The following is a 25,683-nucleotide window of genomic DNA, read 5'->3' as shown; positions in this document are numbered from 1 at the left end:
TCCAATACAAGCAAGCAAATAACATGGGAATTCCTATACACGCAAGTAAATAACAAGGAAATTCCTCTACACGCAAGCAAATAACCTGGGAATTCCTATACACGCAAGCAAATAACATGGGAATTCCTATACACGCAAGTAAATAACATGGGTATTCCTATACACGCAAGCAAATAACATGGGAATTCCTATACATGCAAGCAAATAACAAGGGAATTCCTATGCACGCAAGCAAATAACATGGGAATTCCTATACACGCAAGCAAATAACAACGGAATTCCTATACATGCAAGCAAATAACATGGGAATTCCTATACAGTCAATCACATAACCTGGGAATTCCTATACATGCACGCCCCTTACAAGGGACTTCCTATACACGCAAGAAAATAACTTGGGAATTCCTATACACGCAAGCAAATAACATGGGAATTCCTATACATGCAAGAAAATAACATGGGAATTCCTATACACGCAAACAAATAACATGGGAATTCCTATACATGCAAGCAAATAACATGGGAATTCCTATACATGCAAGCAAATAACAAGGGAATTCCTATACATGCAAGCAAATAAATAGGGAATTCCTATACATGCAAGCAAATAACATTCTCACTCTCTTTGAAAAACCAAACCAGACTATACCCATCAAACCAGACTATACCCACCAGATTATACCCACCAAACCAGATCCATAGGTACATGCACTGGAAAGGTGCCATGGAATTGACCTTAATTAGAATAGATAGCTCTTTTGAAAGCACTAAAAAAAAAACTGTAGCGTAAACAGCGAGGTATTGACTTGAGGGAGAACCCCCTCATATACGTAGTAATTTCTGTTCGTTTTAATTTCTAATGTTGCTTTTTACTTTCAGTTTAAAAAACTTGTTTTTTTTTATTTAATTTATGATCGTTTTTAAATAATGATTGGAAATTCGGCGCCCCCTTCATAGAAATGTCCCTTACCCCAAAGAAACATCCTCCACGGAAAGATTCTCCCGCGTAACCCCCGCCTCCAGCCCCCCCCCCACCAGAAAATTTTTTTTTCCTGAAAATGTCTGTATAATTACCAATAACCAAAAAAATATGTAAGCAATGGGCAAAGTTCATAAATTGCAGCCCTACCCCTGGGAACTCTGGGGGATTAAGTCATCGTAAGAGACATATTTATTAGATTTTTGACTATGCTGAACAAAATGGCTATCTCAAAATTTTAATTGGGTGACTTTGAGAAAAAAATGAGCGTGGGAGGGGGCCTAGTTGCCCTCCATTTTTTTGGTCACTTAAAATGGGCACTAGAACTTTTAATTTCCGTTCCAATGAGCCCTCTTACGATTTTCTAGGACCACTGGGTCAATACGATTACCCCTGGGAAAAAAAAATAAATAATAAACACGCACCCGTGATCTTTCTTCTGGCAAAAAATGCAAAATTCCACATTTTTGTAGATAGGAAATTGAATCCTCTACAGTAGGGTTCTCTGATACGCTGAATATGATGGTGTGAATTTCATTAAGGTTCTATAACTTTTAGGGAGTCTTTCTTCCTTTTTTCGAAAATCAGCCAAATTTTCTCAGGCGGGTAACTTTTGATGGGTAAGATTAAACTTGATGAAACTTATATATTTGAAATCAGAATTAAAATCTGATTCTTTTGATTTATCTATTGGTACCAAAATTCCGTTTTTAAGAGTTTCGGTTACCATTGAGCCGGGTCGCTCCTTACTTACAGTTCGTTACCACAAACTGTTTGAAAAATCTCAGAACATTGTCTTTAGCCTGCAATTTTATAGATAGTTCTATTAATAACGGCCGGTCTGATTTCTTATCTTTGACTTGGTCGTTCTTGTCGTTCTAATTTATATTTTGAAAGCTACGAAACATTTTGCTCTCATAACTAAGTTTCAGAATTTATATATTTTTGCAGCACAGAAATGCAATGTCATAAAAACACTGTATAAAGAAGTAAACTTTGATATCACTTACCTAGATGACATTTTGGAGAGATTTGACCTTCAATGATCATGCTTCTCATTAGTTCTACATTAGAAAATCCTATCTATTATCTTTATCAAATGTGCCTTTACTTCCACGTTTTTGTATAAATTATCTATATTACAAGACGAGTATACCGAGTACCTATTTCTTTTTTTAGTTCTTTAATCACAATTTCTATTGTTAATAGGGAATAATTCAGCATATTAGCCAGAAAATATTGTAAAATACCACCTTATACATTGGCAAGTATTTTTTTTGTTAGATTATCTTTAATTCCCTTTTTTATTTAATTCTCTTACATACCAGATTACTAAGGAAAATATCTTTCTTGTCAAGCCAGAGACTGAGAACAGAAAATTTAGACCATAAAAGCGCATGTAATCAGTCGAAAATGCTTCACTGTTTCAGATTTCGGAATATCGTGCCAAATTCTGCCAATGAAGACTGAATCCTACCAATTTTGAGTTCTAGTATTCTGAAAAGCAAAATTCACACTATCTGGTAACATTATCCCTGATTTTTTTTTCTAAACACCTCACAATTGATGTTTTAGCTATACGATGTTCAATTAGTACCAACCCAAAAATATTGACCTAATTATAGTTTATGTTTTTTCGTCTCCTCATTTTCTAGCATATTTCTACTTGATTCTCACCTTAGTTGAGTGAGAATATTGACAGCAAAACCACAAGATTGATTCAAAATAATGAATAAGACTACAGTGCCTTTCCAACATACAAAATCAGAAAAGTTGGGACGTTAAGAAGCCATGAAGAAGACCACAGCCATATATTCAAAAGGAATTATATTTTGCTAGACAGAACTTTTTCGAAGTGGTTGCCCTATCTCTCTCATTAATACCATAAATACTCAAAGGCTAAACAGACAATATCTTAAAATTCCAAGTCTCATATTTCTAGGATATTCAAAGAAACCTTAAATGCGCCAAGGAAGGCGCATTTTCGCCTTCCTTTGTGCGCTATCTAAAGCCAGGCACCTGGCATCACTGTGCCAATAAGCAAATTAAACTATTGCTTTGACGCAGGGGTTTTCTGTTTCCAAGCGCTTTAATCATTATAATTTTTAAAGAAACTTTTCGCTACTCTTCTTATATATACTCATGCTGTAAGCGAGAGGATAATATTATGGTCCCTACAGCTTTTGTCAGTGAAAGTATTCCTGTGGCGATGATTGCCTCGCTAATTCCTAAGGCCTTGCCACTACCTGGTGACGCCAAAGCGATTGGACATGCCGGCTTACAATCAATGTTTTCAGGCATGAAATCTCTTTTTGTCGTAATATCTATTGACCAGAATTTTGTTTTGGACGCTTTCAAAAGGATTAAACAAATCCTGTCATTTCCAGGCGTGGGGCGAAGGGGCAGCATCTTGAATCCGGGATTAGTTTGCATGTAAAAGAGCATATATATTGCAGTGATTCCGCCATCTCCATCTATTTTTGACCGTTCCCCGTTCTTTTGATATGTTCGTCATTTCTCATATTTACTAATATCAGTTTACTTCGTATGATTACATCCATAAATATCAGGTAAAAAATATTTGTAGCTATGTTTTTAGCAATCAGTTCGGAGAATACTCTCGACAAAATATATTATGATTTATTAGATTATATTCGAGATTATAGTTCATCATAGAAAGTTAAAGCTACCGACAACGATTTACCACCCATCCACCGTCACTTTAGACTGCGTGATGCTAATTTGAAGTGACGGAATAAGAGTGGGGTATAGCCCTCTTCTCCCCTTTGTGTTTAAACAAATTTTGGATGAAGTAGATTTGATTGGCTAATGGATATATACTGATTAACTCGATTGATCAAATAATTTTTTAGTCAATGGGTTTGTTTTTAGTGGTGTGATTTCAGAAGAATTGTGAAGGGGGGAAAAAAAATCCAAAATAGTCGTTAGTCACTCCGTGGCAGGAACTTTTGAAATTAAACACTAAAGAGTGTAATTTTCATATATTTACCCTTTAAAAAACTTGTTTTGTTAAGAAAATATCCTATAAAAGGGAATTTTATGCAGTGAAGAATCCATATTTCATTCTTTTTTCGTCATTTCTTTGGGTACTTGTATATTATATAAAACACACTCGAGAATTTCGATCGTGAATGATGCGAACAAGACACAAGAAACTGGTCAAGCAACTTTTTTTTTTTTACCAGAGAATTAGCTTTGGTCTGGTTGAAAAATAAATTGTAGCTACATTTTATTTATGTATTTAGTTGGTATTTTGGTTAGGTTACGTATTTAATATAGTTCTTTCTTTGAAAAAGATTATACGATTAAGGAGGCCTGTTCTGGTCGGGTCTAAAGGATTCTATTAATGCTTATTAATGGGACTTCGTAGGTTTTTCTCATATTAAAAAAATAAATCATTCAAAAAACAATATTTCTTGTACTCAGGGACGTGAATTTTGAAAAGCACAGCCCATTTAAAATAAAGGCAAGAAAAATTATTATTACAAACGCTAAATTCAAAAGAAATTGTTTCTCAACGGCGTAAGATTACCTTTTCAGGTATTGAGCTTGCCAAAAATAGTTCTCTAAGAGTCAAATAAAAAAATAAAAGCCTATTATGTAGGAGCTCCAAAAACGTTCTGCCACTTAGTGGTAGTAAGAGACCTGAAGTAGCCCCCCAGCGACTCTTAACAAAATTATGACTACACCCCCACTCCAAAGTTGATTAGAAATTAGTACTGTAAATATATACGTTTGATAAACTTAAGCCCCACCTCCTAAGAAATCCTGGAACCTACTTTCGCCGTTATTTTGGTAAAGAAAAAGAGGCCTCATGCATGATTGTCTATCTAGTTCCTGATACACAACATTAAGATCAAGAGGTGACTTAACAGCCATGACCTTGCAGCAGAATTTGGCAGAGAGTGAAACGGCTAAGAAGATATCAGACTTTCACAGCTGACTTTTAGTCGCAATAGTCATAGTAATAGTAGTAGTAGTAGTAGTAGTAGTAGTAGAAGTAGCAGCTGTAGTAATAGTAGCAGTATGCACCTGATAGTTTCACCTTAATACCCATAGCCTTAGTAGGAGTGACAGTCGTAGCAGTAATGGTAGTTATAGTGGTAACATAAATATGGTGCCTTTTGGTTAGTTCATCATCCCCCTCAACATGCCCTGGAAATTTCAACTTATTTCTCTAAGCCATTCCTAAAATATTGCTTATATGTCATTTTGACAACCTGCATGTTTATAGTGTGTTTTGATCTAGTTGATATTCCGCCTAAACATTCCTTGAGAGGTTTCACCTTAGTACCATGCCTCACTAGTAGCAATAATCGTAGCAGCAATAGCAGTAGTAGCTTTAGTTGTAGTAGTAGTACTAGTAGTAGTATGTAGTAGAACTAATCTTTTGGTTGGTTCAAAATCCAACTCAACATACCCTGAAAGTTTTAACTTAATGCTCTAAGCCGTTCCTGAGGTACTGCTGGTACACCCTCTTGACAATCTAAATGTTCATAATGTGTTTTTATTTAGTTCCACATCCCCCTAAACATTCCCTAATAACTTCCCTGCACTACCTTCATACTAATACTACACCTACTACTACTGCTATTGCTACTCCTGCTATTTCTACTACCAATACTACTACTACTACTATCATTACTACTACTACTACTGCTACTAATACTACTACTATTACTACTACTACTACTACAAATACTACTACTACTACTACTACTATTATTATTAGTACTACTACTACTGTTAATATTACTACTACTACTGCTACTACTACTGCCACAACTACTACTACTACTACTGTTACTGCTACTAATACGACTACTACTGCTACTACTACTACCAATACTACTACTATTTCTACTACTACTAATGCTGCTACTATTACTACTACTCGTGCTACCGCTACTACAACTACCAATGCCACTTCTATTTCTAAGTATATAGATTTCCTGGCGAAGAAGGTTGAGGGGGTTGTTGAACTAACCAGAAGTTACCATGTGCATACTGCTGCTACTACTACTACAACTACTATCACTACTACTGTTGCCGCTACTATTACTACTACTGCAGCTACTACTACTGCCATTACTACTACAGCTACTACTACTACTACTATTACTATTACTGCAAATAATACAACTTCTATTATCATTTCTACTACTCCTATTATTACTACTACTACTGCTACTACTGCTACTACTATAACCACCGCCACTATTACTACTGCTACCATACTAAAGTCTAAGGTTATAAGAGTGGAAATTTCAGGACATTTTGTGGGAGATTTTGAAGTGGCCAAAAGGTACTATATGCATGTTGCGAATACCACGAATGCTATTGCTACTGACGCCGCTTCTGATGCTACAGCCACTATTACTATTACTCCTACTACAACTCGTGTGACGGCGACCGAGACTTTTTGCGACTGTGACTTCTTGCAACTGCGACTACTTAGGACAGCGACTGCTTATAGCTTGGACTGCTTGCAACTGTGCCTGTGGTGGAAGCTACTTGTGACTGCGATCAATTGCTACCGCGACTTTTTGCGACTGCGAGTTCTTGAGACTGCAAATACTTACAATTCAAGTTATTTACGACAACAATTACTTGCAACTGTGACCACAAGACTGCAACACTAATAAGTTGTGACTGTAACTGCTCATTACTGCGACTACATGAAAATGTGACTACCTGCGACTGGGACTCCTTGTGATTTTGAACGCTTGTAACTGCAACTACTGGCACCGGTGACTGCAATTCGTTACGACTGTAACTGCAACTACTTAAGACTGTGGCTGCGACTACTTGTGACTGATATTGTGCGACCACTTGTGGTTACGATTGTAAATTGCGACTACTCATGATTATGACTGCAACTAATAGCAACTGCGACTACTTGTGACTCTGATTGCAACTACTAGAAACTGACAGATTGAAATAAGGATTGCTTATAGTAAAGTACAACTGACATTCAGGTGTTTACAAGAGATAGGGGACGTTAGCCCTACTCTGGTTTGCTGTAGTTATTGTTCGTTTTTTAATTATTTTATTACTTATAAACGTCTATGTGCACTTACTTGTTTATTGATAGCGATTTATGTTGCTTTTACGATTGAATTATTGTTTGACTTTATTTCCACTCGCCTTAGGTTGAAGTTAACTGCTTACTTTTCTATGAGAAACCTCTTTAATGGAAATAATTTTAAAACTTAATAAATTCCCTATGGCACGTGTATATAATAATCTCTTTTCGGAAGAAACTTTATAGAGTTTCAGAGTGCCAATAGCGGTGAAAATTAAGATAATGAAAAAGGAAGCAAATCACTGCTTCCCTTGCAAAAAAGCCATTTAGCTTGTTGGTCATGATGGTCAACTGTATTTCTCTTAAATATAGTCTTAGACAATGATGATTCCAATGGTGCTGTTTTTATTCGATCCTATAGTGTTTTGTGGGGTTTCAGGTCCTTTTTTTTTAAATTCCCATAATAGTTTTTTTTGGAACGACCTTTCATCTCAAAGATTAATCAAAATAATAAGTTATCATTCCTCAATAAAGTTCAAATGGCGATTCTTCCTCACTTTACGTTTTTCCAGACCCGTTTCGGAAGTTTTGGTTGCTATGGACTAGGGTTTGTTCTTAACTTCGTTGTCCCTAATGGGCTAACCCTGAAATGAATTAATTTGCGATCAAACCAGTCCTTGAAATTTTTTACTATCATTCGTGTTATGCAATGATACCAAGAACAAAGATATAGGCACTACTCTTTCTCATTCGCTAGTTTAGCAAAAATGTATTAAGAAAATTAAAAAAAGAACAATAAACGATAAAACCGAAAATGATAAGAAACGATTTGATATGATAAGTTAGAAATAAAAGCAGCAGAAATTACTATGGATGAATAAATGAAACCTAAAATAGATTGATATGTAATTAATCGCCAAGAAAAACAAGCAGACTTTATAATAAACAAGTTTAAGGCTACCGCTCTTTCAGAGCAACTAGAGGCTAGCAATCATTCGTACTAGTTACTACAATAAAGCATCAAATTTCCACAGCTGTGGCTGGGCTCTTTGCAATTTCATCTTGTCAGGACTTTAGTTATTTTTACAACGACTCAGTATGCAGCTTGGACTTGCCTCATTTCTGCGCTAGACTTTGCCTGTATTTACACCTAGTAAGGATGTGGTTCATTTTTGCATGGATTTGGTTCACACTTTGGACTTGGTTTTTTGTTAACTAAGGAATGTTTTTGTTTTTTAATTCCTTAATTCATAGCTCCATGAACTTATAAGTGTCTGGTATGCCCCTATTCTTTTACCTAGTTCCTTTACAAGGTGGTAAATGTTATCTTCAGTATAGATTTAGTTTCTTGAATGGTTTTAATTTTAACAAGGTGCAACGTACCCATCTTTTCTACTAAATTCTACCTGTAAAAATTGGCCCTTTGCATAATGTGGGGTCTTTGCCTTTGGGGCTGTGTGGGCTATATCCTCCATCAGACACAAATTTGGACCTTCGATTATTCTAAGTAAAATTGCAATTTTTTAAATTTTAGTCTAACACTATGGGGGTTACAGAAATTCATGGGCCAGGAAGGGTTCTACTGGGCTTCTGGTTGCCCTTTGATGACTTTTGAGCCTTAAACAAGGAACTACAACTAGCAATTTTCGATAAAATTTGCCCTTTTGCAATTTTCTAAGATCACTCCTTTAGCGTGCACATCGCTCTACTTAATCCCTGCTAATAAGTTTGTTCTGACACTTTTAGCGTTGTGATGTGTTAAGGCCAATGTAGCTGTTTCATTGGGACAGCCTTTCTGATGACAACGTCACAGCCCAAAACTGGAATAGTATAACCCGTCAATAGTAAACACCCGGTATCATAATAAAAAAAACTACGTCTTCAGAGGTAATATTACAGGGATTGACACTTGTCAAATCAACAGGCAAAGGACAAGCTTCGAGGAGATATCAAATCTTGTCTTGGAAAAGATATCTTGTCTTGAAAAGGCCGAAAGTTTTCGAAAATTTGAAAAGAAAAAAGAGTAACTAATAAAATGGTTCTAGGCGTTTACACCCCCCCCCCTCCGGGGAAAATGCACCTGAAAGACACCCCCCCCCCCTCGTGGAAAATTAGGCTTTCCAAATTTAAGAATTTTATTTGAGTTTTGTTTTTTTAATTTCCGTAGGGGGAAGGAATTTTGACACTTATGTATTATGTGCCATTCACTCAGGTTTACGCTGTGTAAAACTAGAGAACAAACCCGTTTCTTCGTTAGTAGCTATGTGAGGTTAGATTTGGTTACGTATTGCTACTTTTCAATTAGCTGGTACCCATGCGATAATGCGAAGACTAGATAAAAACCTTTTGTCTGCAATGATAAGTGATTTAACGAACTTGGATGTTAAAATTAAAATTTGGGATTTACCAAAGACAGAAAAAGAGAGGGGGTTCTGCCAAACACAGACCCCACGACATTACAGTGTTCTGGGCGCATAATTGTAATTTAAAAATCTTATAATTTTGTTCCTAAACCATTATATTTTTATCCTATTTTGTTTTAATTTTAGTACCGGGTATCTGTCTCGCGTGTTGCAGACTATCAGGTTTTTATCCTATCTGCACTGAACTATTCTATTTTCATCCTATTTTGTTTTATTTCATTAGCATTAACGAAACTTCACTTCTCGTGTGTGCATTCAGATTCTACACAATTACCATTTGGGCTATATATTTGCTTATAAGGGGGGGGGGGTAAAGTATTTGGACAATTTGAGATCAGAAAAAAATTCTTATTTCATAATATGCATAATAATTGTACCCAACATATTTTCTATGCAGATCCACTGTACTTTACCCCCTCCTCTGAGGCGGCGGTGTGGATGAGGAAGGGGCAGTCCTCATCCTATACGGAATAAATTATGCTTATTTTGGGGTTTAATGTTACTCTTTACATTCATAATAAAAGCATAGACCAGAAATATTCCCAGAAATCATAAAGGAGTATATATAAATTTCACATTTTTTAAAGTTCCTTTTGTTACCCCTCTCCCTAAAAAAAATACGTCTTCCCCCCAAAACAAATCCAGGTTATGGCCTTGGGGATTATACATTAATTTCTACCTCCACCCTCTCCTCATCTTCCCGTTAGAACTAATTCTGTATTTATCTGATGGCGCAATGAGAGCTGGGATTTTCTGGCATCAAAGTGCATCCTTTGAGGCATCTCTCTCCCTCCGTAACTACAAAAAAATCATAAAGCCCCATTATAGAAGTTCAAGTGCCTTTTTAAGTTTTGTAATTTGTCCATTGCTTACAGATAGTATTTGTTATTGGGACACATGCTAACATTATTCGCGGGGGAGTTCTTTGCCGGGGGGGGGGGATTTTTCGGGAATAATTTTTTGTCAGAGGGGATATATTTTCCATGGGGGGGGGCATGGATTATTTTTTGAGGGTAAACGTCTAGAACCATCTTTGCCATGGAGCAGCGATACATTTTTAACGAATAGTAAACAACAAAGCTGTGAGAGATCTGATATTTCTATCATAAATCTATCGATAACGGTTATACCCTAAACCGAGAATTTGAATGAAGGGGTCTGGGTACTCGCTTGATCGTGGCCAACGTTGCGTACCAGAATTGAATCTATTACAAGAATATAATACTAGTGGTAATAATTATGTTTTTGTCCCCTACTCAACGCTCCGCTCTTTACGCTAAAGTTTGACTCTTTCTCACAGCTCTACGTTTTAAAACAATAAAAAACATTAGCATAAAGAGCGGGGCGTTGAGGAGGAGACACCACTTTCATGTACGGAATAATTTCTGTTCGTTTTAAGTTTTGATGAAGCTCCTTACTTTCAGTTAAAAAAACTTGCTTTCTTTATTTAATTTTTGAACGTTTTTGAATTAACGCAGGTTTTGATGCAGGATTAATTGGATTAATTAATCCTTGGGGATTAATTGGATTTTGTCCGACAAACTCCATTTAAAGACAAGTAGTCAATTAAACGCAAGTATGACCCGTCCTAGCCTCGGGTATGTTTCCAGCCATGGGGTGTAAAGTGGAGTTATGTAGGACAGGTGAAACAGAGTAAAAAATTAGTTTTATTTATAAATACATATAAAATTAACGAATCGGATTAGAAAGCTGAAAAGTTTGGAATAAACTAAATAAAAAAAGAGCTACAATTTGAAGTTAATTTCGACTTTTTCGCTTTTATCCAAGGCATGCAAAGACCAAAATATAAAAACACAAAAACATTCACGGAGGAATAAATTAAAAGAATCTAGAATTTTCTATCCGACCAATTAATTTTAAAAGTTTTTTTGAATTTATAGTACTTTCGATTGCTTCAAATATCCCAATTCTTAGGCTCCAGACCTTTTTAAAAAAAAGCTACCAGGTTTCACATTAGATTTTTTTCTATTTCCTGGGAATTTCATCAGATAACAAAAACCGGCCAAATTTTAGATCCTTTTTCAAAGATCACTTGTGCAAACTTTCATTGTGCTGGTATGGCGAGTCAGAGAGCAAGATCTCTTTTCATAGCATTGGAAAATTAACATTGCAATGAATTTAGTGACTTTCACCTTAAGAGATTTCATTTTGCAGACTGTATCTGTTTCTGTATCTGTTCTAACACTGACGTGGATTTCAATTGATAGATGGTATGCCATATGCAGGCCGTTCCAGTTTAAACTAACGATTTCAAGGACTCGCAGTGCCATCTTCGTAATATGGACTATTTCACTCCTGTTAGGTATGTTTCTTTGGTATTTATTCCTATTGTGTGACCGTAATATAGCTTTCTCAAACAGAATAAAGGTTGTATTCTTATGCTTTTTAAAACTAATCTTATAGCTCTTTCAGGCTGTGGTACGTTGTTTCTGCATTGTTACCTTTTTGTGTGAATTAATTAAAAAGGCATCTTTTTATGGAAATTCTTGTCTGAGCCCCCCTCCCCTCCGCCAATGGAAAGTTTTTCCCGCGAAAAATTTCCTCATATTCTTAGTGATAATTTCCTCATGGAGAATTTTTCGCGAGAAAAATCTCACACCACAAAAAATTCCCAAGAGAATTCGGAAAAGCACTAAAAAATTTCTTCTAGAAAATTTTCACACGTAAAATTGAGTCGCCAAAGAGAAAGTAGACAAATGAACGAATTTGGTACAATAATTTTGGGAAATTCCCCCCCCCCCTGTAAAATTTTCCCTCGAATGCTAACCCTCAGAAACTTCCTCCCAAGGGAAAATTCTCCTCATAGAAGATTCCCCCACATAAATCCCCCCTAAAATGTCTGAATACTTCCCTGTAACAAATAAACCTACTATATGTAAACAATGTGCAGATTTTACAAGTTGCAGCCTTTTTCCCGGGGTGTGCGGGGGTTATATTTTCCCCAAAGACATAGTGATTGGATCTTTCAATTATACTGAACAAAATGGCAATCTGAAAATCTTGATCGACCAATTCTGGGAAAAAATGGCCTGGGAGGGGGCTTGTTGCCCTCCAATCTTTTTGGTCACTCAAAAAGGGCACTAGAAGCTTTTAACTTCCTTTTGAATTAGCCCTCTCCCAATAATCTAGAATCATTGGTTCGATACCATACGATTGGCTCTGAGAAGAAAAAAAAATAACAAGCAAAAAAAATAAACAAGCATCCGTGATCTTTCGGTAAATGTGCAGTTTACAACATAATAGAGCTAGGATGAAAGTGAATATATCACTTGATGTCTTTTTTTTATCTTATTTCATAATGCCATAATCGTTTCTGTGGCAAATTCAATTTTTTTTTTACTTGGTATTGGGTCAATTTTATTTTGAACGAAAAATTTGCAGAATTTTTTAGAAGAGCTAGAAAACCCTTCCAAAAAGACATCAGTTCCGCTACGATGCTATTTTTGAAATCACAGCAGTGATGTAAAAAGAGTTTCGGGCTCTTTTCAAAAAAAAAAAATATGCAAATTCGTTTTCTTAATAATGTTTTTACTATTAAAACTAAAGAATATAGTAATTATAATTCCTTAATCAGCTTCAAACGACAATTTTTTTCATGAGACAGTTTTTTTTTAAAATATACTTTAGATTTTGGCAGCTATGGACTGTTTTACTTCTGGGACCCCATTAGGAAAAGGCATGAAGTATTGTACTGACTTTCATCATAACTGAATTATGTTGTAAACTGTAAATTTACCGATATTTTTCTGGCAAAAAAATACAAAATTTCACGTTTTTGTAGATGGGACCTTGAAACCTCTGCAGTAGGGTTCCATGATATGCTGAATCTGATGTTGCGATTTTCAATAAGATTCAATGATTTTGGGGTATGTTTTCTCCCTTTTTAGAAAATCCGCCTAGTGAACATGAATAAATCAAACAAGAATAAAAAAAACAAGTAACAGTGTAACTTTTGAAGAAGTAAAAAAAAAAGAAAAACCTTTTTCAATTTTATTTGAAAGAGGAAGGGGCTACAGAGCAGGAAAATCATAAGTATTTCCACAAAGAATTCTGCTAAGTAGTCTTAAGTGCAAGATTAAGTAAAAAAAAAGAAAAAAAGAAAAAAAAAATACGGAAAAACATTTAAATTCAGATTGTTTTTCTTTTTTAATTAAAAATCTTCCCTTTGTACTGAATATTAGCAAAGGTTAATATCGCAAATCTGGTTTTCGTTCTTTGTTACACAGTCTGAAAATTCCCTTTGTTTTTGTTCCCTTTGGTATTTATTATTATAACCTATTAATAATTATTGCAGTAACACTTATATAATAATAATAACCCTAATTTATTATAATAATCACTTTATTAACAATAAGAGTTTAATAAAAATATAAACATGAATAACATTAATAATGATAAAAATATCTTGTTCTAACAAAAATGATAACTATTAGGCTACGAAAATAAAAATAATAACAATATTATTGATAAATTATTTCTTATAATATTAACTAAGATAACAATGATTAATATTTCTAGCCAGTATCATAAAAGAACTAATTTACTGAACCAGGATACGGCCTACTGTTCCCCTTAGAAGAGAAGAAAAAAACATAAATTCATTCAGTCAAATAGCTCGTGGTAACGAACTGTAAGTAAGGAGCGACATGGCTCAATACTAATCTAAAATCTAAAAAAACGGAATTTTGATATTAGTAGGTGCATCAAAAGAATCAGCCTATTATGCTGATTAAATTAAACAACAAGTTTTTTTTTTAACTGAAAGTAAGGAGCTTCATTAAAACTTAAAACGAACAGAAATTATTCGTATATGAAAAGAGCTGTCCCCTCCTCAACGCCCCGCTCTTTATGCTAATGTTTTTTATAGTTTTAAAAAATAAAGTTGTGAGAAAGAGTCAAACTTTAGCGTAAAGAGCGGAGCGTTGAGTAGGGGACAGCCCCTTTCATATACGGAATAATTTCTGTTCGTTTTAAGTTTTAATGTCGCTCCTTACTTTCAGTTTAAAAACAATTGTTTTTTTTATTTTAATTTTTGAAAGTTTTTGAATCAATGCAGGTTTTTAATTTGGCTCACCGTTCATGAATAATTAAAATGAAATTTGCATATTAATTTTAATTGTTTTTAAACTAATAATAACCTTTTAATAAGCTAAGCTTGATTTTTGTTCCAGCTATTGAGTAATGACTCCTGAATCACAAAGTCTGTTTAATTAGAATAATATCCTCATTTAAAAGTTAAAAAACAGAAATATTGAGTCATTCTTACTTGGGAGCTATTGAGGAGAGGCAAATCCTCTCATATAAGTAATATTTTCTCTTCGTTTTAAGTTGTAATGTTGCTTTTTACTTTCAGTTGAAAAAACATGTTTTTTTCATTTAATTGCTCATTTTTTTTAAATAATGTTAGGAAATCCTCTACGGAAAATTTTCTTTCCCGCATGAGAAATTCTCCATGGGAAGATTCTCCCACGCAAATAAAATTAGCGATATTTGCGGAACTGATTTTGTAAGACATAGTAACAGAACGCCCAACGAGATCGACACTAACTTTACTAAAGTCACAAGTTGAGCAATTCTCAAATTATTGAAATGAATGAATGAATGGAGAAAAAGATCTTTAATCCTCTCATATACGTAATAATTTATGTTCGTTTTAAGTTTTAATGTTGTTCCTTAATTTCAGTTGGAAAAAACTTGTTTTTTTTTATTTAATAAAAACCACAAACCGAGAATATACAATCTCTTTAATTTATTATCACATAAAAATCATATGTATGAAGCTGCTTAAGGTAAAATTACATGCTAAGATTGTCCGGAAAAAAAGACAAAAAAATCATTGCTTATGCTGGCCATTATTTAACAAAATTCGACCTTAAGCGTGAAGAGCGAGGTTTCGACGGGAAGGCGAACTTCCTCATATACGTAATATGAGGGGTTTCGTTCTTTCGTCAATACCTCGTTCTTCACGCTGAAGTTCGAATTTTGTTTGAATACTTTAAGAATGACCGCTTAATCACAAAGGCCGTTTAATTAGACTAAAAAGCTCTTTTGAAACTACTAAAATACTTTAGCGTAAAGAGCGAGGTATTTAGAGGGGAACAACCACCTCATATACGGAACAATTTCTTTTCGTTTTAAGTTTTAATGTTGCTCCTTACTTTCAGTTGAAAAACACTTTTTTATTTAATTTCTGATTATTTTGTAAATAATGCTGGGAAATCTAAAGACCCCTTCATGGAAACTCTTTTCCACCAAATACCCCACAACGTCTCCCACAAGAAAATATCCCCCCTGAAAACGTCTGTATGCTTCGCAATAACCAACAGTATATGTAAACAATGGACACAGTTCATAACTTAAAGCCCTTCCCCTGGGGACTGTAGGGGATTAAGTCGTCCTCAAAGACACGGTTATGAAATTTTCGACTAAGCTGAACAAAATGGCTGTCTCAAAATTTTGATCCGGCGACTTTGGGAAATAAATGACCGTGAGAGGGGGCCTAGTTGCCCTCCAATTTTTTGGTCATTTAAGAAGGGCATTAGAAATTTTAATTTCTGTTCGAAAGAGCCCTCTTACGACATTTCAGGACCGCTGATTTGATACGGTCACCCCTGGAGATAAAAAAAAAACACCCATCCGTGATATTTCTGCTGGCAAAACATACAAAATTCCACATTTTTGCAGATATGAGCTTGAAACCTCTACAGTAGGGTTTTTAATATGCTGAACCTTGTGGTGTGATTTTTATTAAGATTCTATTACTTTTAGGGGGTGTTTCCCTCTTTTTCAAAAATAAGGCAAAATTTCTCAGGATAAGACTAACCAATCAACCCATAACACATCTTACCCATCAACTTTTGATGTGTAAAACTAAACTTGATAAAACTTATATATTTGAAATCAGCATAAAAATCTGATTCTTTTGATGCCTCTATTGGTATCAAAATTCCGTTTTTTGGAGTTTCGGTTACTATTGAGCCGGGTCGCACCTCACTTAAAGATCGCTACCACGAACTCTTTGATTCCAAATATATACGTTTCACCAAGTTTAGTGTTACTCATCAAGAGTTACGGAACTGAGAAAATCTGCCTGATTTTCATAAAAGGGGAAAACACTCCTAAAAGGCAAGGCATCTTAATAAAAATTATAACGTCAGATTAAGCGTATCCGAGGGCCATATTGTTGAAGTCTCTAGCTCCCATCTGCAAAAATATGGAATTTTTATTTTTTACCAGAAGAAAGCTCACAAATACGTATTTATTGTTTATGTTTTGTTTTTTTTTTCCCGGGGGTGATCGCATCAAACCAATAGTCCTAGAATATCGGAAAATGGCTCATTCGAAAGGAAATTAAAGGTTCTAGTGCCCTTTTTAAGTGAATAAAAAGATTGAAAGGCAACTAAACCCCTCCCACCCCGTTTTTTTCTTAAAATTTGTCCTATCAAAATTTTAATGTAGCTGTTCTGTTCAGGATAGTTGAAAAGTTCAGTAACTGTGGCGTTGGGGATAACTTGACTCCCCACAGCCCTTGGGAAAAGGTCTGTAAGTAATGAAATTTGCCCACTGTTCACGTATGATATTTGTTACTGGGGAAGTAAACAGACATTTTTTGGGGGTAGGGGTGAATTTTCTGCTGGGAGACTATTCAACGTGGAAGATTTTCCGTGGGGATGGAAGTTTCCGGGTGTGAGCTATCCAAGGAAATTCTACCCTGAGGGAATTTGCCAGAATTCCCATACGGAATTTTTTTTTATTTGTCTTACTTTCTCTTTTCCGATTCAATCTTACATTCGGAGATGTTAAAGAGAATTGTGCGGGAGAAATTTTAACGGGTTGAAACTGTGACTTTTGTCCCAATTTTAAGAATTATTCCTGAAACAAAAGGGCCATTTAATTAGAATAATCAGGTTTTTGAAAGCTATAAGAAAAATTTTTGCATAAAGACCGAGGTATTAAGGAGGGGAGAACCCCCCTCATATACGCAATAATTTCTGTTCGTTTTAAGTTTTGACGTTGCTCCTTAATATAAGTTGCAATTTTTTGTTTATTTAATCGCACAAAGACACTAACTTGGCAGTTGGATTATATTAATCATATTTGCTTGAAAAACATTGAAATATATTTTTAAAAAAATTCTAGACAATCTTCTGTGGATTACCCTCTCATGGAACTATGAAACATTTGTTCCTGCTACACAAATAATCTTTTTCTATGATTTAAGTAAAATATTAAAAAAATTTAAGGAAGTGATAACAAATTAAATCCAACTAAAGGTAAACAAAACGACATATCATTTTCCAAAGGGTAATTTTATAATAATTTTTTTACACTTGGGATTTTTACTGACAAGGTTCATTTTTAAAGGAACGTTTAAATACCACAAAAATATTCGATCGATCTGGTTGAAGAGACTAATAGAGAATTCATTTAGAAGAAAATTCAAGTCTATTGGCTAGACCAGCTTAGAACCAATGCATAGAGATTCCACTTCTCTGATTTATAATATTCTTTTATCTCAATTAACGCCCCTTCTTCTCGATAGAAGAGGTATATTGTTTTAATACGAACAAAGTATGAAGATATTCTTGTTTTATAAGCTTTAGTGAAACATATCTAGCTTCACTTTTTTAATTCTGTATCCTTCAGAAATAGATGTTATTTTACTCCAAAAATATGGGGAATTATTTTATCATCATTATGGATAAAATATTGAAGATAATAAAGAGGCTTAAATTAGCTATAAAAGAAGTCTTCAAGAGACATGGACAGAACATCTTTTTTCGATACGATAAAGATTTATTATGTCAAATAACTTATTAAAATGAGACCCAAAATACTGTCGAAAAGACAATCTGTATTGATTGGTAGCCACGGGCTTACAAGGCTCGAGTTTATTCTGGTGTTTTGTGTTACACCCTGTTCATGCCGGTTCAGGGAGCAAATTTCGATGCTTGCTTGACCCCGAAAGCTTCTGTCCAAAGGCCTTTGTAAGCTTTGTAAGACAGTTTTTTTCGACAATTTGGAAGCGAAGGATGATTTATTTTGAAAAGAGGGGTTAGAGACAGTGTTAAAAGGATTGAAAAATAACGGTGCTTCAGGTGATGATAACGAGGTAAATTAATTTTTGAAAAAGTAGAAGTAACCAATGGTCTTAGGAAAACTTTAATTAGACTCCTTTAAAAGAAAAGTGATGAGTGAGTTTGGTAATTTCAGAAGCATTAGCCTGATTTTTGTAGGAAGCAAATAATTAAACATGGTGCAACTTGTAAGATCATGAGATGCTGCAGTTAAGGCATCAATGGAAGAACAGTGTGTTTTAACAAGAGGAGAAAATACATTGATGGAATTTTCACTCTTAGATTAATAATTCAGAACTGTCTGTATCATCAGAGACCACTAGTCCTCAGTCTTATAAATTCTTAACAGGCATTTAATTCACTTAATAGAAAAGTTTTACTAGAGGTCCTTTCGAAATATGATATATAAGATAGATTTAATAAAGTAACTAGTACTTAATCTCAAATTGAATTTGTTCTAACGTGGTTTTATGGTTGTTGGGGTGATGTTGTTGTTGATACCTTTATTCTCCCTTTATAGGGGAGATAAACTAGGGCCCTAAGGTAATTGAACTATGGTAGCGTGCCTTAGGCTATGACTGGACTAATGAGGCGTACCAGCTGGGTATATTCGAGAGACTAAATGTAGATTGTAGAGAGGTTGGCTATAATTAAATACTTTTATTCAGTTAACATATACTAGTACAAGGTTATATATATATATATATATATATATATATATATATATATATATATATATATATATATATATATATATATATATATATATATATATATATATATATATATATATATATCGTCAATACCTCGTTCTTCACGCTGAAGTTCGAATTTTGTTTGAATACTTTAAGAATGACCGCTTAATCACAAAGGCCGTTTAATTAGACTAAAAAGCTCTTTTGAAACTACTAAAATACTTTAGCGTAAAGAGCGAGGTATTGACGAGGGGAACAACCACCTCATATACGGAATAATTTCTGTTCGTTTTAAGTTTTAATGTTGCTCCTTACTTTCAGTTGAAAAACACTTTTTTATTTAATTTCTGATTATTTTGTAAATAATGCTGGGAAATCTAAAGACCCCTTCATGGAAACTCTTTTCCACCAAATACCCCACAACGTCTCCCACAAGAAAATATCCCCCCTGAAAACGTCTGTATGCTTCGCAATAACCAACAGTATATGTAAACAATGGACACAGTTCATAACTTAAAGCCCTTCCCCTGGGGACTGTAGGGGATTAAGTCGTCCTCAAAGACACGGTTATGAAATTTTCGACTAAGCTGAACAAAATGGCTGTCTCAAAATTTTGATCCGGCGACTTTGGGAAATAAATGAGCGTGAGAGGGGGCCTAGTTGCCCTCCAATTTTTTGGTCATTTAAGAAGGGCATTAGAAATTTTAATTTCTGTTCGAAAGAGCCCTCTTACGACATTTCAGGACCGCTGATTTGATACGGTCACCCCTGGAGATAAAAAAAAAACACCCATCCGTGATATTTCTGCTGGCAAAACATACAAAATTCCACATTTTTGCAGATATGAGCTTGAAACCTTTACAGTAGGGTTTTTAATATGCTGAACCTTGTGGTGTGATTTTTATTAAGATTCTATTACTTTTAGGGGGTGTTTCCCTCTTTTTCAAAAATAAGGCAAAATTTCTCAGGATAAGACTAACCAATCAACCCATAACACATCTTACCCATCAACTTTTGATGTGTAAAACTAAACTTGATAAAACTTATATATTTGAAATCAGCATAAAAATCTGATTCTTTTGATGCCTCTATTGGTATCAAAATTCCATTTTTTGGAGTTTCGGTTACTATTGAGCCGGGTCGCACCTCACTTAAAGATCGCTACCACGAACTCTTTGATTCCAAATATAAAAGATTCACCAAGTTTAGTGTTACTCATCAAGAGTTACGGAACTGAGAAAATCTGCCTGATTTTCATAAAAGGGGAAAACACTCCCTAAAAGGCAAGGCATCTTAATAAAAATTATAACGTCAGATTAAGCGTATCCGAGGGCCATATTGTTGAAGTCTCTAGCTCCCATCTGCAAAAATATGGAATTTTTATTTTTTACCAGAAGAAAGCTCACAAATACGTATTTATTGTTTATGTTTTGTTTTTTTTTTCCCGGGGGTGATCGCATCAAACTAATAGTCCTAGAATATCGGAAAAGGGCTCATTCGAAAGGAAATTAAATGTTCTAGTGCCCTTTTTAAGTGAATAAAAAGATTGAAAGGCAACTAAACCCCTCCCACCCCGTTTTTTTCTTAAAATTTGTCCTATCAAAATTTTAATGTAGCTGTTCTGTTCAGGATAGTTGAAAAGTTCAGTAACTGTGGCTTTTGGGATAACTTGACTCCCCACAGCCCTTGGGAAAAGGTCTGTAAGTAATGAAATTTGCCCACTGTTCACGTATGATATTTGTTACTGGGGAAGTAAACAGACATTTTTTGGGGGTAGGGGTGAATTTTCTGCTGGGAGACTATTCAACGTGGAAGATTTTCCGTGGGGATGGAAGTTTCCGGGTGTGAGCTATCCAAGGAAATTCTACCCTGAGGGAATTTGCCAGAATTCCCATACGGAATTTTTTTTTATTTGTCTTACTTTCTCTTTTCCGATTCAATCTTACATTCGGAGATGTTAAAGAGAATTGTGCGGGAGAAATTTTAACGGGTTGAAACTGTGACTTTTGTCCCAATTTTAAGAATTATTCCTGAAACAAAAGGGCCATTTAATTAGAATAATCAGGTTTTTGAAAGCTATAAGAAAAATTTTTGCATAAAGACCGAGGTATTAAGGAGGGAGAAACCCCTCATATACGCAATAATTTCTGTTCGTTTTAAGTTTTGACGTTGCTCCTTAATATAAGTTGCAATTTTTTGTTTATTTAATCGCACAAAGACACTAACTTGGCAGTTGGATTATATTAATCATATTTGCTTGAAAAACATTGAAATATATTTTTAAAAAAATTCTAGACAATCTTCTGTGGATTACCCTCTCATGGAACTATGAAACATTTGTTCCTGCTACACAAATAATCGTTTTCTATGATTTAAGTAAAATATTAAAAAAATGTAAGGAAGTGAGAACAAATGAAATCCAACTAAAGGTAAACAAAACGACATATCATTTTCCAAAGGGTAATTTTATAATAATTTTTTTACACTTGGGATTTTTACTGACAAGGTTAATTTTTAAAGGAACGTTTAAATACCACAAAAATATTCGATCGATCTGGTTGAAGAGACTAATAGAGAATTCATTTAGAAGAAAATTCAAGTCTATTGACTAGACCAGCTTAGAACCAATGCATAGAGATTCCACTTCTCTGATTTATAATATTCTTTTATCTCAATTAACGCCCCTTCTTCTCGATAGAAGAGGTATATTGTTTTAATACGAACAAAGTATGAAGATATTCTTGTTTTATAAGCTTTAGTGAAACATATCTAGCTTCACTTTTTTAATTCTGTATCCTTCAGAAATAGATGTTATTTTACTCCAAAATATGGGGAATTATTTTATCATCATTATGGATAAAATATTGAAGATAATAAAGAGGCTTAAATTAGCTATAAAAGAAGTCTTCAAGAGACATGGACAGAACATCTTTTTTCGATACGATAAAGATTTATTATGTCAAATAACTTATTAAAATGAGACCCAAAATACTGTCGAAAAGACAATCTGTATTGATTGGTAGCCACGGGCTTACAAGGCTCGAGTTTATTCTGGTGTTTTGTGTTACACCCTGTTCATGCCGGTTCAGGGAGCAAATTTCGATGCTTGCTTGACCCTGAAAGCTTCTGTCCAAAGGCCTTTGTAAGCTTTGTAAGACAGTTTTTTTCGACAATTTGGAAGCGAAGGATGATTTATTTTGAAAAGAGGGGTTAGAGACAGTGTTAAAAGGATTGAAAAATAACGGTGCTTCAGGTGATGATAACGAGGTAAATTAATTTTTGAAAAAGTAGAAGTAACCAATGGTCTTAGGAAAACTTTAATTAGACTCCTTTAAAAGAAAAGTGATGAGTGAGTTTGGTAATTTCAGAAGCATTAGCCTGATTTTTGTAGGAAGCAAATAATTAAACATGGTGCAACTTGTAAGATCATGAGATGCTGCAGTTAAGGCATCAATGGAAGAACAGTGTGTTTTAACAAGAGGAGAAAATACATTGATGGAATTTTCACTCTTAGATTAATAATTCAGAACTGTCTGTATCATCAGAGACCACTAGTCCTCAGTCTTATAAATTCTTAACAGGCATTTAATTCACTTAATAGAAAAGTTTTACTAGAGGTCCTTTCGAAATATGATATATAAGATAGATTTAATAAAGTAACTAGTACTTAATCTCAAATTGAATTTGTTCTAAAGTGGTTTTATAGTTGTTGGGGTGATGTTGTGGTTGATACCTTTATTCTCCCTTGACAGGGGATATAATCTATGGCCCTAAGGTAATTAGACTTTGGTAGCGTGCCTTAGGCTATGACCGGACTAATGAGGCGTACCCGCTGGGTATATTCGAGGGACTAAATGTAGATTGTAGAGAGGTTAGCTATAATAAAATACTTTTATTCAGTTAACATATAATAGTATAAGGTATAATATATATATATATATATATAATATATATATACATATATATATATACACACACACACACACACACACACACACACAGAGAGAGAGAGAGATATATATATATATATATATATATATATATATATATATATATATATATATATATATATATATATATATATATATATATATATATATATATATATATATATATATATATATATATATATATATATATATATATATATATATATATATATATATATATATATATATATATATATATATATATATATATATATATATATATATATATATATATATATATATATATATATATATATATATATATATATATATATATATATATATATATATATATATATATATATATATATATATATATATATATATATATATATATATATATATATATATATATATATAAACATATATATATTCTGCTGGGACTGGTTGTCACAGGTAGAACCACAAGTATCAGAAATCTACAATAATATATAATACAATATTTAGACACTTACAATAATCCAACAATATTCCAAGGTATTTCTAAATCAACGGACCAGAGGTCAGTCCGGCATAAAATTAGTATCAGGCTGCCCTTCCCATAAAATATATCTTTTATACATTTTCTCAACCACACATTCCGGGACCCAACTGATGCACATAGCTAGGAAGTGATAATTTCTCAATTTCCCGTTAAGCATAAACTTGCAAGGATATGTTCCTTATCTTAGTAAAAAGTGGTATTTCTAAGCTTCTGTATTTCGTCTTAATATTTTTACTAAATTCCAAATTCACTTAATGAGAAAGCATCACCAAAATACTCCCTATTTTAAGAAGAGTTGTCCCAACTCTCAATATTTTACTTCTAAAACAACTTAATTTTGTACCTAGTTACATGCTGCCATATTTGGGTCATTCTGTACATATACCCTCAATGGGTTTCCTTAGGGTCATGTTTATCGTCAAATATATGCCATGTCCTTTTTTGTCCAAGGATATCAATTTTGAAATTTATCCTGGTTTCTCTTTTTCTTTGTCTCTAAAATTGTCTTTTCACCCTCCTTCCTAATACATCTTCTGTTTTAGCTTGACCCCCAGTGGCTTAAGCATTATATTAGTGGTTTTTCTCAAATTAGATTTAAAGTTATATTCGAAATGTTTATTAATTATTTAAGTTTAAATTTAATTCCCATTTATAATTTAATTTATCTGGGTAATGTGGTTGATATACCGTTTATTTTTTGGGGTAAGAAATGCCTTGGATAAATTATACATAACAATTTTGGTTTTTAAATTTTCACATATTTTTCCAGCACAAAGCATTTTCACATATTTCAATAATATAAAGCCTTTGAGGCTATGTAACACATTTTCTAGGCCTAAATTAAGTTCTGATTTTATCTCACTTTATGATGAACTTGTAGTAAAGTTTGTAATACTGCATAAAGTTTCCAAAATATTAGTTGACCAGTTATGGTTTGGTGTCTGATGGTGTGAGCTGTTGGTATCAGGATACAATTGAACTGGATTTGAAATTTGTTACTTTCAAAAAATGTGTCAAAAAAATTATTGAAAAATTGATCCGAAGGGATGTCACAAAAAATTTGATTTCCAAAAGAAACTAAGGCTGTATCTTAAATAAATATTCACATTAGAATGCACATAAGGCATAGAGTGTTACATATATATTAAAAAGAAACACTCAATTTTGTAAAGTTTCATTACTTTTAATTACTTTTCTCTCTTCTTACTCTAAACATAATATGCCGCTTAAATAGAAACATTATGTTTCTTGCTGCATTATCCTTTTCAAACTTAATACTTAACAGATTATTTCATAATAAAAATATTTATACGTTGACATGAAGTCAAACATTTATATATAACATTAAATCACTAGTTAAATCTTAAAGTTATTTCTAAAAACAAAAAACATAGTATATATACAAGCATTGTGTAATAACTAACACAAGTATTGTTAAGTAACAAAACTTAGATACAACATTTATCAAAAAATATATTTGGTTAAAGTTTTAAAGGTTATTTTAAAAGACTATATAGTAATTTAACTATACACAAAGCATTTTTTTTCTTTTTTTTTCAAAGTAGATTTCTCACAAAGCAACAGTAAATGTGGTATAACTCTTTTTTCCATTAGCAAAACACTCAAATTACTATTTTATTTACAATAAAAAGTATTATTGCTTACATAGCAAAAAAAATTGTTCAATTATTTATCATAAATTTCTCTTTTACTTTCATATTTTTGAACTCATAGTGCCAACCGAATTTTCCACTGTTGCAGATAACATTTTTTTTTCAATAATTAGTTTCTTTGTGAGAGATTATGGTTCCATGCAGACAGGGGTTTCTACATTCTTCCCTCCGAAGGCTTGATGTTTCTTATAATACCAATATTTAAAAACCCTTTATTGTTCCTTTCTTAGTAACACGAGTTTGCAAATGTAATTACAGTTCTATGCGCTATTATGCACTCAAAAACTCACACTACG

At 33.6% G+C, this 25,683-nt stretch overlaps 1 protein-coding gene across 1 annotated transcript in view; it reads left to right on the top strand.

Annotated features, from left to right (window-relative positions):
* LOC148945891 (orexin receptor type 2-like) overlaps positions 1-25,683 on the top strand; it is a 144,814-nt gene that overhangs the window by 105,596 nt on the left and 13,535 nt on the right. Inside the window, exon 2 of the mRNA XM_089097543.1 lies at positions 11,624-11,771. Coding sequence (XP_088953669.1) covers positions 11,624-11,771 — 148 coding nt within the window. The remainder of the gene's footprint in view (positions 1-11,623; positions 11,772-25,683) is intronic.

This window comes from Artemia sp. Qi Xiang Cuo, chromosome 12 (assembly GCF_049724085.1).
Source record: "Artemia sp. Qi Xiang Cuo chromosome 12, ASM4972408v1, whole genome shotgun sequence".
NCBI lineage: Eukaryota > Metazoa > Arthropoda > Branchiopoda > Anostraca > Artemiidae > Artemia > Artemia sp. Qi Xiang Cuo.
Note: the sequence above shows the minus strand (reverse complement) of the source record. Positions and strands in the feature narration are given on the sequence as shown.